The sequence below is a fragment of the Branchiostoma lanceolatum genome, chromosome 8, assembly GCF_035083965.1.
Source record: "Branchiostoma lanceolatum isolate klBraLanc5 chromosome 8, klBraLanc5.hap2, whole genome shotgun sequence".
Lineage (NCBI taxonomy): Eukaryota > Metazoa > Chordata > Leptocardii > Amphioxiformes > Branchiostomatidae > Branchiostoma > Branchiostoma lanceolatum.
The window spans coordinates 17,855,397-17,869,107 of NC_089729.1; the positions used below are offsets into that span (position 1 = coordinate 17,855,397).

Consider the following 13,711-nt stretch of genomic DNA (forward strand, 5'->3'; position numbering starts at 1 on the left):
AATGAGAGTTATGACTGATGAGGTTGTATTGGGATGAAGATGACGCGTATGCTTATTACGGGGTGACCATTATCCACTAAAGAAGGCATTGCTAGCCTAGTGACAGCACTCTTCTGATGTTAAAGAAGTTTGTAACTGAGTGAAAGCCACAAACACCAGGAGATTCGCTTCATCTACATGTGATGATGTGGAATGGCAGCATCAAAGCCTCACGACAACACTGTCCCTCTCGTTGACTGGGTCATTTCATGCCAGCCGTTTTATTCAGGCAACTTCAGGACCAAACAAAAAGGCTGCCATAGAAATGAAACCCATCCGCAAGGAAAGGAAATTAGCATTTTCTAAAGGCGGCATTGCTAGCCTAGTGATAGCACTCTTCTGATGTTAAAGAAGTCTGTAACTGAGTGAAAGCCACGAACACCAGGAGCTTCGCTTCATCTACATGTGATGATGTGGAATGGCAGCATCAAAGCCACACGACACCACTGTCCCTCTCGTTGACAGAGTCATTTCATGCCAGCCATTTTATTCAGGCAACTTCAGGACCAAACAAAAAGGCTGCCATAGAAATGAAACCCATCCGCAAGGAAAGGAACAGCCACCGCTACCTCCACCACTGTTCCTCTCACCTGGCAAGCCAGTTTTTTTCAGTCGTTGTAGTTCGGTCACTGCTACCTTTTCTTGCAGACCTGGTTTTAGTTGTGGCTCTTCTTTTACTTTGGCTTGAAGGGCCTTTGGTTTGGTAGAAGGTTCCATCTTGGACACCTCAGTAATAGGAACCGGTTGTTTCTTGCCAAGATCTTCCCCTCTTTCTGGTGAAGAAGCTTCGTCCTTTGGCTTCTCCTGCGCCTGGACCTCTTCCACTTTGGTGGTAGCTACGGTTTGCGGTGGCGTCTCCGTTGGTACAGTTTCACTTATTTCCTGACCTCTTGGCTTCTTGGACGGAGCCGCTTCTGTCGGAGCCTCCGATGGTTTCTTGTCAGCGTCAGTTAAGACCTGTTGCTTTAGACGACTGGGCTCTTTTTTCTCCACGTCTTTACTTACCACTTCTCCTTGCTTCTCTTCAGGGGTAATCTTGCCCTCCTCGTGAGGGATCTTCGTAGCTGCAGCGTCTTTCCCTTTCTCTACAGGAGCAGGGGCAGGGACATCTTTCTCGACATCTGCTGTGGGCTTTGACGGCACTGGTACGATCACAGCACCTCCTATCTTAGTGGGTGCCTTGGAATCAGTTTCCTTCCCCTTTTCTTCAAAACCCTTTTCTGTTGGGAGCTTTGAAGGCTTCTCGTCAACCGGAACTTCCTCGGCAACTGCCTCGGTGCGCTTCTTCTCAGTGACGACCTCTGCCGTTTTTGCTGGGGTACGGGCGGAAGGTTTTGTTAACGTTACTGCAGCTTCTTTGTCAGGATCGGTCACCGTTGGTGTCTCCAGGGGCTTTGGCGGCACTGGTGATACGGTGACCGCATCTCCTGTCTCAGTGGGTGCCTTGGAATCAGCCTCCTTCCCTTTTTCTGTTGGGAGCTTTGAAGGCTTCTCGTCAACCGGTGGTTTCTCGACATCTGCCTCGGTGCGCTTCTTTTCAGTGACGACCTCTGCGTTTTTTTCTGGGGTACGGGCGGAGGGTTTTGTTAACGTAACTGCAGCTTCTTTGTCAGGAGCGGTCACCGTTGGTGTCTCGAAGGGCTTTGACGGCGCTGGTGATACGGCGACCGCATCTCCTGTCTCAGAGGGTGCCTTGGAATCAGCCTCCTTCGCTTTTTCTGTTGGGAGCTTTGAAGGCTTCTCGTCAACCGGTGGTTTCTCGACAACTGCCTCGGTGCGCTTCTTTTCAGTGACGACCTCTGCCGTTTTTTCTGGGGTTCGGGGGGAAGGTTTTGTTAACGTTACTGCTGCTTCTTCGTCAGGAGCGGTCACCGTTGGTGTCTCCGAGGGCGTCTTGGGAACAGCTACCTCCGCAGTGGCACCCTTTTCTGATGGAGATTTTGGTGCTGTTTTGTCATCAGCCAATGCCTTAGCCGCCTCCTTATCTGCTTCCACCGACTCCACCTTGCTTGGGATCACCGGTTTTTGTTCTCCTTGTTCAGCGGTTTTCTCGGCCTCTTTTGCGTCAGTAGGGGCGACAGCGACTGGTCTGTCTGTTTGAGCGTTACATATTGAACACATGAGTCAGAGAGGTTCGTTTGGTGAGGAAATATAGCATCATTGACTTCAAATCTAATTCCTAGTCAAGTATTGGCATGCAATTTAACGTCTGACAAATAATGTTATGTTTTGATCTAGAAATAACGCAACCATGGAATAAAGTGTAACAACGAAACCCTACACTACGTACATTACGTAGGGATTACATCATATAGCACCAACGCTATACATCTACATGATGATTTCCTTCAACAGGAACGCTATCAGGGTGTCTAATGAGAACATGTCACAGATAGCAACGGCGTGCATGTCCTTGTGCTGACAGTACTTTGACATTATGAACATAAAACTCATGAGTATCTTTGTCGACGTAGTGTGTTTGACGTGGTGATCCCGTGTGTCGATTACAAAGTACATGTCAAAGTAACAGTAGCACAAGGAATGCCCTCGTAGTTTGTACCTGTTGGGACAGACATAGGCAATGTTGGTTTTCCTTGTTCATCACGTTCTCTCTCTGTAATGGCAAGAATGGCAACTGTACCTCACCCATTCAATACATTACAAGAGACCAAATATCAAACTATGAAAGGCTTCTTTGACACATAAATGATTAGTGGTTAGTTACTAACTATAATGTTTTTGCCTATGAATGCATGTGTAAGCTTAGATAAACTTTCCTTTGTCGTGAAGCAACCCCTTGTACACCAACAGAACTGTATAAAGGCAGCCCACTTCTTCAGTGTAATGCAAACCGACGAGAAATAGAATATAGGAAAGTTCCCTTACATAAGGTGTACCAGAGATATAGAAACGTGAAAGGACTTATGAAACTAGTTCCTATTTCTTCCACCTTGAACAAAGGATGAACACCAACACGAATAGAAAATGCTGGGTCGGTGGAATCACCAGTAAGAAGTTCCCGGCACAGAGCATTGACTGCACAATCTAAGCCATGTCATTCAGGCAACCTTAGGACCAAATGCAAGGGCTGACATAGAAAGGAAACCAAGTGGCAAGAAAACAAGGACCAGTTCAGCCACCTCTCCCCCACTGCAGATGAAACGATGACGTTTTTACCAATGTTTGGTTCCATTTTCTGTGCCACTAACGTCTCATGATGTTCAGGGTTTCTCTGTTGTTCTTGCGCTTGAGATTTGGTAATCGGTTCCATCTTCCGTGCCACTGCTGTCTCATGGAGTGCTGGTTTTGGTTGTTGTTCTTCAAGTTGAGATTTGATTTTCGGTTCAATTTTCTTTGACACTACCGTTTCATGGAAGCCAGGTTTTGGTTGATATTCTTCTGATTGAGATTGGGTAGTCAGTTCCAGCTTTTGTACCTTTACCGTCTTAGGGACTTTGGGTGTTGGTTGTTGTTCTTCTGGTTGAGTTTTCATAGTTGATTCCATCTGCTGTACTACTGCCGTCTCATGGAGTACTGGCTTAGGTAGTTGTTCTTCAAGTTGAGATATGATTTTCGGTTCAATTTTCTTTGACACTATCGTTTCATGGGAGCCAGGTTTTGGTTGATATTCTTCTGATTGAGATTCGGTACTCGGGTCCAGCTTTTGTACCTCTACTGTCTCCTGCACTTCAGGTTCTGGATGTTGTTCTTCTGGTTGAGTTTCCATAGTCGGTTCCATCTTCTGTACCTCTGCCGTCTCATGGAGTACTGGCTTTGATTGTTGTTCTGCGGGTTGAGATTGGGTAGTCGTTGATTCCTGGTTTTGACTGTTGTTGTTCTGGTTTAGATTTGGTGGTCGATTTCGTCTTTTGTACAACTACCGTCTCATGGAGCCCAAGTTTTAGTTGTTGTTCGTCTGGTTGAGGTGTCGTAGCCGGTAACATCTTCCTTACCACTACAACCTCATGGAGTCCTGGTTTTGGCTGCTGTTCTGGTTTAGATTTGGTTGTCGGTTCAGTCTTCTGCACCACTACCGTCTCATGGAGTCCGGGTTTTGTCTTAAGTTCTTGTTGAGGTTTCGTGGTCGGTTCCGTCTTCTGACTCTGTACAACCACCGTCTCACGGAGACCTGGGTCTGTCTGTTGTTCTTCTAGCTGATATTTTGTAGTCGGTTCCGTCTTCAGTGCAACTACCGTGCCATGGAGTCCAGTCTGTTGTTGTTGTTCTACTGGTTTAGATACGGTATTCGGTTCCGTCTTTGGTTCTACTACCGTCTCATCCAAGCATGGTTCTGTCTGAAGTTCTTCTTGTTTCGCTTTGGTAGTCGGTTCCATCTTCTGTGCCACTGCTGTCTCATGAAGTCCATGTTTTGGTTGTAGCTCTTCTGGTTGAGTTTTGGTAAACGGTTCTATCATCCGTACCACTACTGTCTCATGGAGTCTGGGTTGAGATTGTGATTCTTTTGATTGGAGTTTTACGGTCGATTCCAGCTCCTGTACGTTTTTAGTCTGCGTTTCTTTGGGTTTAGTTCGGGCTATCGATGTCATCTTTTGCTCCACTACCCTTTCCTGAGGTCCAGGTTTTGGTTGTTGTTGTTGGCCTGGCTGAGGGGTCGCAATGGGCAACGTCTCCCTTACCACGTCAATCTCCTGGAGTCCAGGCTTTAGCTGTTCTCCGTCTGGTTGAGGTGTTGCAGCAGCTAACATCTTCTTTACCACTACCGTCTCATTGAGACCTGTTTTGGGGTGTTCTTCTGGTTGAGTCTCGTTAGTCAGCTCTGTCTTCTGTATCCTTACCGTCTCATGGATGGGACCCATTTTTGATTGTTGTTCTTCTTGTTTAGATACTGTAGTCGGTACTAAAGCCGCCTCATGTAGGCTTGGATCTGTCTGAGGTTCTTCTAATTGAAATTTGGTAGACGGTCCCATCTTCTGTACCACAACCGTCTCATGGAGGCGTCGTTTAGGTTGTTTTTCTTCTGCTAGTTCTTGGTAAGTTTTTGCAGTCGTTTTCTTCTTCTGTGCCACTACCGTCTCTTGCTGTTGCTCTTCTGGTTGAGATTTGGTAGTCGGATCAGTCTTCTGCACCACTACCGTCTCATGAAGTCCTGGTTGTGTCTGTTGTTGTTCCACTGTTTGAGATTTGGTTGTCGGCTCGATCTTGTGTGCCACTGCCGTCTCACGGAGTCCTGATTCTGGATGTTGTTCTAGTTGCGACTGGGTAGTCGGTTCCGTCTTCTGTACCACTACCGTCTCATGGAGTTTTGGTTTTGGTTGTTTTTCATTCGGTTGAGGTGTCGCGGTAGGTAATATATTCCTTACCAGTACAGTCTTTTGGAGTTCTGGTTTTGGTTGTTGTTCTACTGTTACCACTACCGTCTCGTGGGGTCCTGATTGTGCCTGTGGATCTTTTGGTTGGGTTAGCTTGGTAGTCGGTTCTAAATTCGGTGCTACTAATGTCTCTTGAAGTACTGGTTTTGTCAGTGGTTCCTCTGGATTAGATTTTACGTTTACCATCAGTTCCGTTTTGTGTGCCATTAAAGTCTCATGGAGTTCAGGTGTTGTTTGTGGCTCATCTGGTTGAGATTCGGTAGTCGGTTCCATCTTCTGTAGCACTACCGTCTCATTCAGTTCAGGTTTTGGCTGTTTTTCGTTTGCTTGAGGTGTTGCAGTAGGTAATATATTCCTTGCCAGTACAGTCTCCTGAAGTTCTAGTTTTGGTTGTTGCTCTACTGGGTGACATTTCGTAGCCAAGTCCTTCTGTAGCACAACAGTCTCATGGCGTCCAGGTTTTGGTTGTTGTTCTTCTTGTTGAGATTCGGAAGTCGGTTCGATCGTCTTTACCGCTACAGTCTCAAGGAGTCCAGGTTTTGTTTTTGGCTCTTCGGGTTGAGATTTGGTAGACGGTTCTATCTTCTGTACCACAAGAGTCTCATGGAGTCCAGGTTTTGGTTGTTCGTCTTCTTTTTGAGAATTGGTAGCTGGTTTCATCTTCTGTACCGCTACTGTCTCATGGACATCCGTTTTTTGTTGTTGCTCTACCGTACTAGTAGGTTCCGTCTTTGGTACGACCATCGTCCCATCGACGCTTGGTTCTGACTGTGGTTCTTCTGATTGAGATTTCGAAGCCGGTAACATATTCCTTACCACTACCGTCTCATCGGGTCCTGGACTTGTCTGTTGTTCCTGTTCTTGAGATTTGATGGTTGGTTCCACCTTTTGTACCACTACTGTCTCATGTAGTCCAGGTTTTGGTTGGTTTTCTTCTGGTCCAGATTTGATAGTCGGTTCCATCTTTTGTACCACTACTGTCTCATGTAGTCCAGGTTTTGGTTGGTTTTCTTCTGGTCCAGATTTGATAGTCGGTTCCATCTTTTGTACCACTACTGTCTCATGTAGTCCAGGTTTTGGTTGGTTTTCTTCTGGTCCAGATTTGATAGTCGGTTCCATCTTTTGTACCACTACTGTCTCATGTAGTCCAGGTTTTGGTTGGTTTTCTTCTGGTCCAGATTTGATAGTCGGTTCCATCTTTTGTACCACTACTGTCTCATGTAGTCCAGGTTTTGGTTGGTTTTCTTCTGGTCCAGATTTGATAGTCGGTTCCATCTTTTGTACCACTACTGTCTCATGTAGTCCAGGTTTTGGTTGGTTTTCTTCTGGTCCAGATTTGGTAGTCGGTTCCATCTTTTGTACCACTACTGTCTCATGTAGTCCAGGTTTTGGTTGGTTTTCTTCTGGTCGAGATTTGATAGTCGGTTCCATCTTTTGTACCACTACTGTCTCATGTAGTCCAGGTTTTGGTTGTTTTTCTTCTGGGCGAGATTTGATAGTCGGTTCCATCTTTTGTACCACTACTGTCTCATGTAGTCCAGGTTTTGGTTGTTTTTCTTCTGGTCGAGATTTGATAGTCGGTTCCATCTTTTGTACCACTACTGTCTCATGTAGTCCAGGTTTTGGTTGGTTTTCTTCTGGTCCAGATTTGATAGTCGGTTCCATCTTTTGTACCACTACTGTCTCATGTAGTCCAGGTTTTGGTTGTTTTTCTTCTGGTCGAGATTTGATAGTCGGTTCCATCTTTTGTACCACTACTGTCTCATGTAGTCCAGGTTTTGGTTGTTTTTCTTCTGGGCGAGATTTGATAGTCGGTTCCATCTTTTGTACCACTACTGTCTCATGTAGTCCAGGTTTTGGTTGTTTTTCTTCTGGTCGAGATTTGATAGTCGGTTCCATCTTTTGTACCACTACTGTCTCATGTAGTCCAGGTTTTGGTTGGTTTTCTTCTGGTCCAGATTTGATAGTCGGTTCCATCTTTTGTACCACTACTGTCTCATGTAGTCCAGGTTTTGGTTGTTTTTCTTCTGGTCGAGATTTGATAGTCGGTTCCATCTTTTGTACCACTACTGTCTCATGTAGTCCAGGTTTTGGTTGTTTTTCTTCTGGGCGAGATTTGAAAGTCGGTTCCATCTTTTGTACCACTACTGTCTCATGGAGTCCAGGTTTTGTCTGTTGTTCTTGCGCTTGAGATTTGGTAGTTGGGTCCATCTTTTGTACCACTCCTGTATCATGGAGTCCATATTTGGATTGTTGTTCTTCTGGTTGAAATTTGGTAGTCGGTTCCGTCATCTGTACAACAATCGTCTCTTGGAGTCCAAGTTTTGGTTGTTGTTCGTCTGGTTGAGGTGTTGCAGTAGGTAACATCCCCTTCACCACTACAGTCTCCTGGACTCCAGGTTTTGGTTGTTGTTCGTCTGGTTGAGGTGTTGCAGGAGGTAACAGCCCCTTTACCAATAGAGTCTCCTGGAGTCCAGGTTTTGGTTGTTGTTCGTCTTGTTGAGTTGTTGCAGTAGGTAACATCCCCTTTACCACTACAGTCTCCTGGAGCCCAGGTTTTGGTTGTTGTTCGTCTGGTTGAGGTGTTGCAGTAGGCAACATCCCCTTTACCACTAGAGTCTCCTGAAGTCCAGGTTTTGGTTGTTGTTCGTCTGGTTGAGGTGTTGCAGTAGGTAACATCCCCTTTACCACTACAGTCTCCTGAAGTCCATGTTTTGGTTGTTGTTCGTCTGGTTGAGGTGTTGCAGCAGGTAACATCCCCTTTACCACTACCGTCTCCTGGAGTCCAGGTTTTGGTTGTTGTTCTTCTGGTTGAGATGTTGCAGTAGGTAACATCCCCTTTACCGCTACAGTCTCTTGAACTCCAGGTTTTGTCTGTTGTTGTTCTGGTTGAGTTGTTGCAGTAGGTAACACCCCCTTTTCCACTACAGTCTCCTGGACTCCAGGTTGCTGTTCTTCTGGTTGAGATGTTGCAGTAGGTAACACCCCCTTTACCACTACAGTCTCCTGGACTCCAGGTTTTGGTTGTTTTTCGTCTGGTTGAGGTGTTGCAGCAGGTAACATCCCCTTTACCACTACAGTCTCCTGAAGTCCAGGTTTTGGTTGTTGTTCTTCTGGTTGAGATGTTGCAGTAGGTAACACCCCCTTTACCACTACAGTCTCCTGGACTCCAGGTTTTGGTTGTTTTTCGTCTGGTTGAGGTGTTGCAGCAGGTAACATCCCCTTTACCACTACAGTCTCCTGAAGTCCAGGTTTTGGTTGTTGTTCTTCTGGTTGAGATGTTGCAGTAGGTAACACCCCCTTTACCACTACAGTCTCCTGGAGTCTAGGTTTTGGTTGTTGTTCGTCTGGTTGAGTTGTTACAGTAGGTAACATCCCCTTTACCACTACAGTCTCCTGGAGTCCAGGTTTTGGTTGTTGTTCGTCAGGTTGAGGTGTTGCAGTAGGTAACATCCCCTTTACCACTACAGTCTCCTGAAGTCCAAGTTTGGGTTGTTGTTCGTCTGGTTGAGGTGTTGCAGTAAGCAACACCCCCTTTACCACTACAGTCTCCTGAAGTCCATGTTTTGGTTGTTGTTCGTCCGGTTGAGGTGTTACAGTAGGTAACATCCCCTTTACCACTACAGTCTCCTGGACTCCAGGTTTTGGTTGTTGTTCGTCTGGTTGAGGTGTTGCAGTAGGTAACACCCCCTTTACCACTACAGTCTCCTGAAGTCCAAGTTTTGGTTGTTGTTCGTCTGCTGGTTGAGATGTTGCAGTAGGTAACATCCCCTTTACAACTACAGTCTCCCGGACTCCAGGTTTTGGTTGTTGTTCGTCTGGTTGAGGTGTTGCAGTAGGTAACATCCCCTTTACCACTACAGTCTCCTGAAGTCCAAGTTTTGGTTGTTGTTCGTCTGGTTGAGTTGTTGCAGTAGGGAACATCCCCTTTACCACTACAGTCTCCTGAGGTCCAAGTTTTGGTTGCTGTTCGCCTGGTTGAGGTGTTGCAGTACGTAACATCCCCTTTACCACTACAGTCTCCTGGAGCCCAAGTTTTGGTTGTTGTTCGCCTGATTGAGGTGTTGCAGTAGGTAACATCCCCTTTACCACTACAGTCTCCTGGAGTCCAGGTTTTGGTTGTTGTTCGTCTGGTTGAGGTGTTGCAGTAGGTAACATCCCCTTTACCACTACAGTCTCCTGGAGTCCAGGTTTTGGTTGTTGTTCGTCTGGTGGAGTTGTTGCAGTAGGTAACATCCCCTTTACCACTACGGTCTCCTGAGGTCCAGGTTCTGGTTGTTCGTCTTGTTGAGGTGTTGCCGTAGGTAACATCCCCTTTACCACTACAGTCTCCTGGAGTCCAGGTTTTGGTTGTTGTTCGTCTGGTTGAGGTGTTGCAGTAGGTAATATCCCCTTTACCACTACATTCTCCTGGAGTCCAGGTTTTGGTTGTTGTTCGCCTGATTGAGGTGTTGCAGTAGGTAACATCCCCTTTACCACTACAGTCTCCTGGACTCCAGGTTTTGGTTGTTGTTCGCCTGGTTGAGGTGGCAACATTTTCTTTTGTACCACTGCCGTCTCATGGAGTCCAGGTTTTGGCTGTTGTTCTTCTGGTTGAGATTTTGTAGTCGGCTTCATCTTTCGTACTTCTACCGTCTCATGGATTCCGGGTGTTGCTTGTTTTTCGTCTGGTTGAGATTTGGTACTAGGTTCCGTCTTTTGTACAAATACCGTCTCATGGAATTCAAGTTTTAGTTGTTTTTCTTCTGGTTGAGATTTGGTAGTTGATTCTATCTTTTGTACCACTACCATCTCAAGGAGTCCATGTGTTGGTTGTCGTTCGTCTGGTTGAGATTGGGTTGTCCTTACCATATTTTTTGTCGCTACCGTTTCATGGATTCCTGGTTTTGTTTGTGATTCTTCTGGTTGAGGTTTGGTAGTTGGTTCCGTCTTCTGTATCACTACCGTCTCATGGAGTCGAGGTTTTTGTTGGCTTTCTTCTGGTTGAGATTTTTGGGTAGTTGGTTTTGTTTGTTTTTCTTCTGTTTGAGATTTGGTAGTCGGTTCGATCTTTTGTACCACTGTCGTCTCATGGAGTCCAGGATTTTGTTTTTTTTCTTCTGGTTGAGATTTGGTAGTCGGTTCTATCTTTTGTACCACTACCGTCTTATGGAGTCCAGGTTTTGTATGTTGTTCTTGTGCTTGAGATTTGATAGTTGGTTCTATCTTTCGGACCACTACCGTCTCATGGAGTCCAGGTTTTGGTTGTTTCTCTTCTGGTTGAGATTTGGTAGAAGGTCCCGTCTCCTGTATCACTACCGTCTCGTGGAGTCGAGGTTTTTGTTGGTTTTCTTCTGGTTGAGATTTTTTGGTAGTTGGTTTTGCTTGTTTTTCTTCTGGTTGAGATTTGGTAGTCGGTTCGATCTTTTGATACACTACCGTCTCATGGAATCCCGGTATTGGTTGTTGTTCTTCAGGTGCTTGAGACCTTGTAGTTGGTTCGACATTTAGTGTCGCCACTGCCTCATGGATTCCTGGTTGTGGTTGAGGTTTGGTAGTTGGTTCAATCTTTTGCACCACTACCGTCTCCTGGAAGCTTGATTCATCTGGTTGAAGTTTAGTAGTCGGTTCCATCGTTTGTGCCTCAACTTTTTCATTGACTCCAGGTTTTTGTTGTTTTTCTTCAGATAGAGAATTGGTAATCGGTTCCATTTTTCGTACCACTACCTTTTCATGGAGTCCATGTTTTGGCTCTGCTTCACCTGACTGTGGTTTTGGAGTCGGCTCTATAGCCTGTACCTCCCGAGTGTCAGTAGGTCGCTGACGTACATAGTTGTCTACCATTGCAGCCTCGTCTAGTGGCATGTGTCGTGATTCCACTTTGGCGATGCTTTCGACTTCCATTGACTTCTCTACAGGTACAGAGTCTCTCATTTTACTATCTGCCGGCTTAGGCACATCTGCCATATTCTTGTCAGCCGGAACCGCAATCGGTTTGTTCCCTATGTCAGTAAGAACCCGTTGGCTCAGAAGACTAGTCTCTTGTGTCTCTACGTTTTGAAGTATCGCCTCTACAGGGACAATATCTTCTTCCTTAGGAGTGGCATTTTGAGCATACGTGTCTCTGCATTTCTCGACGTGTACATCCTTCTCTGTTGGGATTTTTGATAACAGTGTTGATGTGACTTCTTTCACCGGAACCGTATCACTTGCTTCAGAGGGAGACTTAGAATCAGCCTCGCAAGATATTTCCCCAACAAGTTGTTTTGTTGGCTTCTTGTCTCCCGGTAGTTTTCTAGAAACTGTCTCAGTTGTCCCGAGTGCCTTCGCCATAATGACGGTCTCTGTTGTGTTTTCTCTTCTTAGATCCTTTTCCGATTTGTTTATTGATTCCTCTACTGCTAAATCGTCGACAGGAACTGTCACCTTCGCAGTCTCAGGTGGCATTTTGGTAGCAACTGCTTCCTCCACTGTACAAGTTTTGGTGGTTGGTTTCGATTGTTTTATGACAATTGTGTCAAGAGGATCGTTCGGAAGGATCACTGCATTCAGTTTCTCTTTTCTTGTTTCCTCGCTAGTAGACTTCTCTAGACCTAGCGGTTTTCCGTCACCTGGAGCCGCCCTCGGTTTTCCATCATTGTATGCTGTGACTTGTTGCTTTAGATGGCTGGTCTTCTTTTCCTCTTCTTCCTCTTCTTCCCTCATCAGCCTTCTTTGCTTGTCCATGCCGGTAATCGTCATTATCTGATGAGTTTTCGGGACAGCACCGACTCTAGCTTTCTCGACAAGAACATCTTTCTCCGTTTGGGATTTTGATGGCGGTGAAACGATAACCTCTTCGGCAATGGTATCTGTTTTCTCGGTGGGTTCCACAGAATCTACCTCCGTTTTTCCTCCAACACCCTTCTCTGTTGACGGTTTTGCTGGCTTCTCGTCTTTTGGTGGTTTTCCATTCACTGTCTCTGTGTGCCTCGACTCAACAAGGACATCATATTGAACGTCGCCGGTCTCAATGACCATTTCCGTCGCCTTTTCTAGGGTCACCTCCTTTCCTGACTGGTAGTTATAAGATTTTACTGCAGAAACTTTCTCGAAAGGAACGGTCACTCTTGTAGTCTCAAGGGGCGCATCGGGAACAGCTATCTTACAAAGAGCACTTTCTTTTAGAGATTTTGCTTGTGTCCCAAGACTCTCGACATTCCATGTTTCGGTGGCATCAGCCTCCGTAAGGGACTTCTCCTGAGTTACCTCTTTAGTTTTTTCTTCTACACATTCCTCCACCTTAGGATTGCGCAACGATCTTTCCTCTGGAATCTGTTCAACGGCCTCTCTTGTCTTGGAGGGTTCCTTGGGAGCGACCACAACCTTCTCTTTTTTCTTTGATGTAGGGAGCATCATCCGTACCACCATCGGCTTCGGCTTTTCGTGCACGATCTTCTTTTTTGGTTCGGTAACAACGGTCTCTGCTTTAGTGGGAATTCAGTATGATACTCCATTAGAATTTTTGTTTTAACGACCTCGCGCAGTGCAAGGCCATGGGGGGGGGGGCACTAATCTAAGCACTGAACTAATTGTTACTGTAGCAGCATCTCTTCGCCCTAGGTCAGAAACATCAATGCTCGAGACAAGTATTGACTTCACTGACCCACTAGGAGAAGCAGGGGTTACGAAGGCTGCTCGGGAAATTCCCTACCCCATTTAGGTCGAAATGTTTTGATCCACTCACACCGGGGCATGCCCCTACTCTTTTTCGAAAGATTTGGTGGGTTCTTTTACCTCTTCTAAGTGAAATGCCACTAGTATGTAGTTATTAACTTATCAAACCTCATCCGGCATTAGTACTCTACACTCAATGAGCTTAGATTTAATGGTAAAACAAAATAGATACATCAATAGGAGGTTATACACGAAGACATTGAACACAGTTGCTCCTCATCACCATTCGAGTGATTAATTTCAATTAATTAAAAAGATACGTGGACAACAAGCCAATACCACTGCAGAGAAGTTGATGACGGAATTAATGAAGTTGATGACGCAATATATGGCTCTAAAGTTCTACATATGCCTAGTAACAGGCCAATTGTACTGTCAATACTTCAGTTTACACGTTAGTACACTTCAGGTTAGTCACATGGTACAGTTAGGAACTTGTCACATATTGAGTTGGTGTAAATGCTGAAGTATTAGACAGCACAACAGCTGTTGTTGTACGTCATACCTGAGGGCTTAACCGCTGCCTTAGGAGCTGTTGGAGGCAGTTTTTCTTCACCTTTCTGTTCCACTGGAAGGACACGAAATAATTGTTTTATCACCTGGTATAACCTGAGATGCACATCATGAGATCTTAACAAGCGAAGAAT

At 45.6% G+C, this 13,711-nt stretch overlaps 3 protein-coding genes across 24 annotated transcripts in view; 1 reads left to right on the forward strand and 2 right to left on the reverse strand.

Annotated features, from left to right (window-relative positions):
- Positions 1–13,711, forward strand: part of LOC136440051 (rRNA methyltransferase 2, mitochondrial-like) — a 217,257-nt gene that overhangs the window by 106,223 nt on the left and 97,323 nt on the right. The window lies entirely within an intron of this gene.
- Positions 1–13,711, reverse strand: part of LOC136440027 (tenascin-X-like) — an 89,524-nt gene that overhangs the window by 17,182 nt on the left and 58,631 nt on the right. For 19 of the 22 annotated variants that reach the window (XM_066435782.1, XM_066435777.1, XM_066435787.1 and 16 more), the window contains one exon: positions 13,570–13,632. The exons of the other annotated variants lie outside the window; for them this stretch is intronic. In XM_066435782.1, the coding sequence (XP_066291879.1) occupies positions 13,570–13,632 (63 nt within the window). The remainder of the gene's footprint in view (positions 1–13,569; positions 13,633–13,711) is intronic. 22 annotated transcript variants of the gene reach the window in all.
- LOC136440439 (titin-like) lies at positions 362–12,758 on the reverse strand. Its single transcript, XM_066436486.1, has 5 exons — positions 3,993–12,758; positions 3,217–3,877; positions 2,600–2,653; positions 609–2,132; positions 362–438 (listed from the first exon to the last, which is right to left on the reverse strand). The coding sequence occupies exons 1-5, from the start codon at positions 12,756–12,758 to the stop codon at positions 362–364; spliced, it is 11,082 nt and encodes a 3,693-aa protein (XP_066292583.1).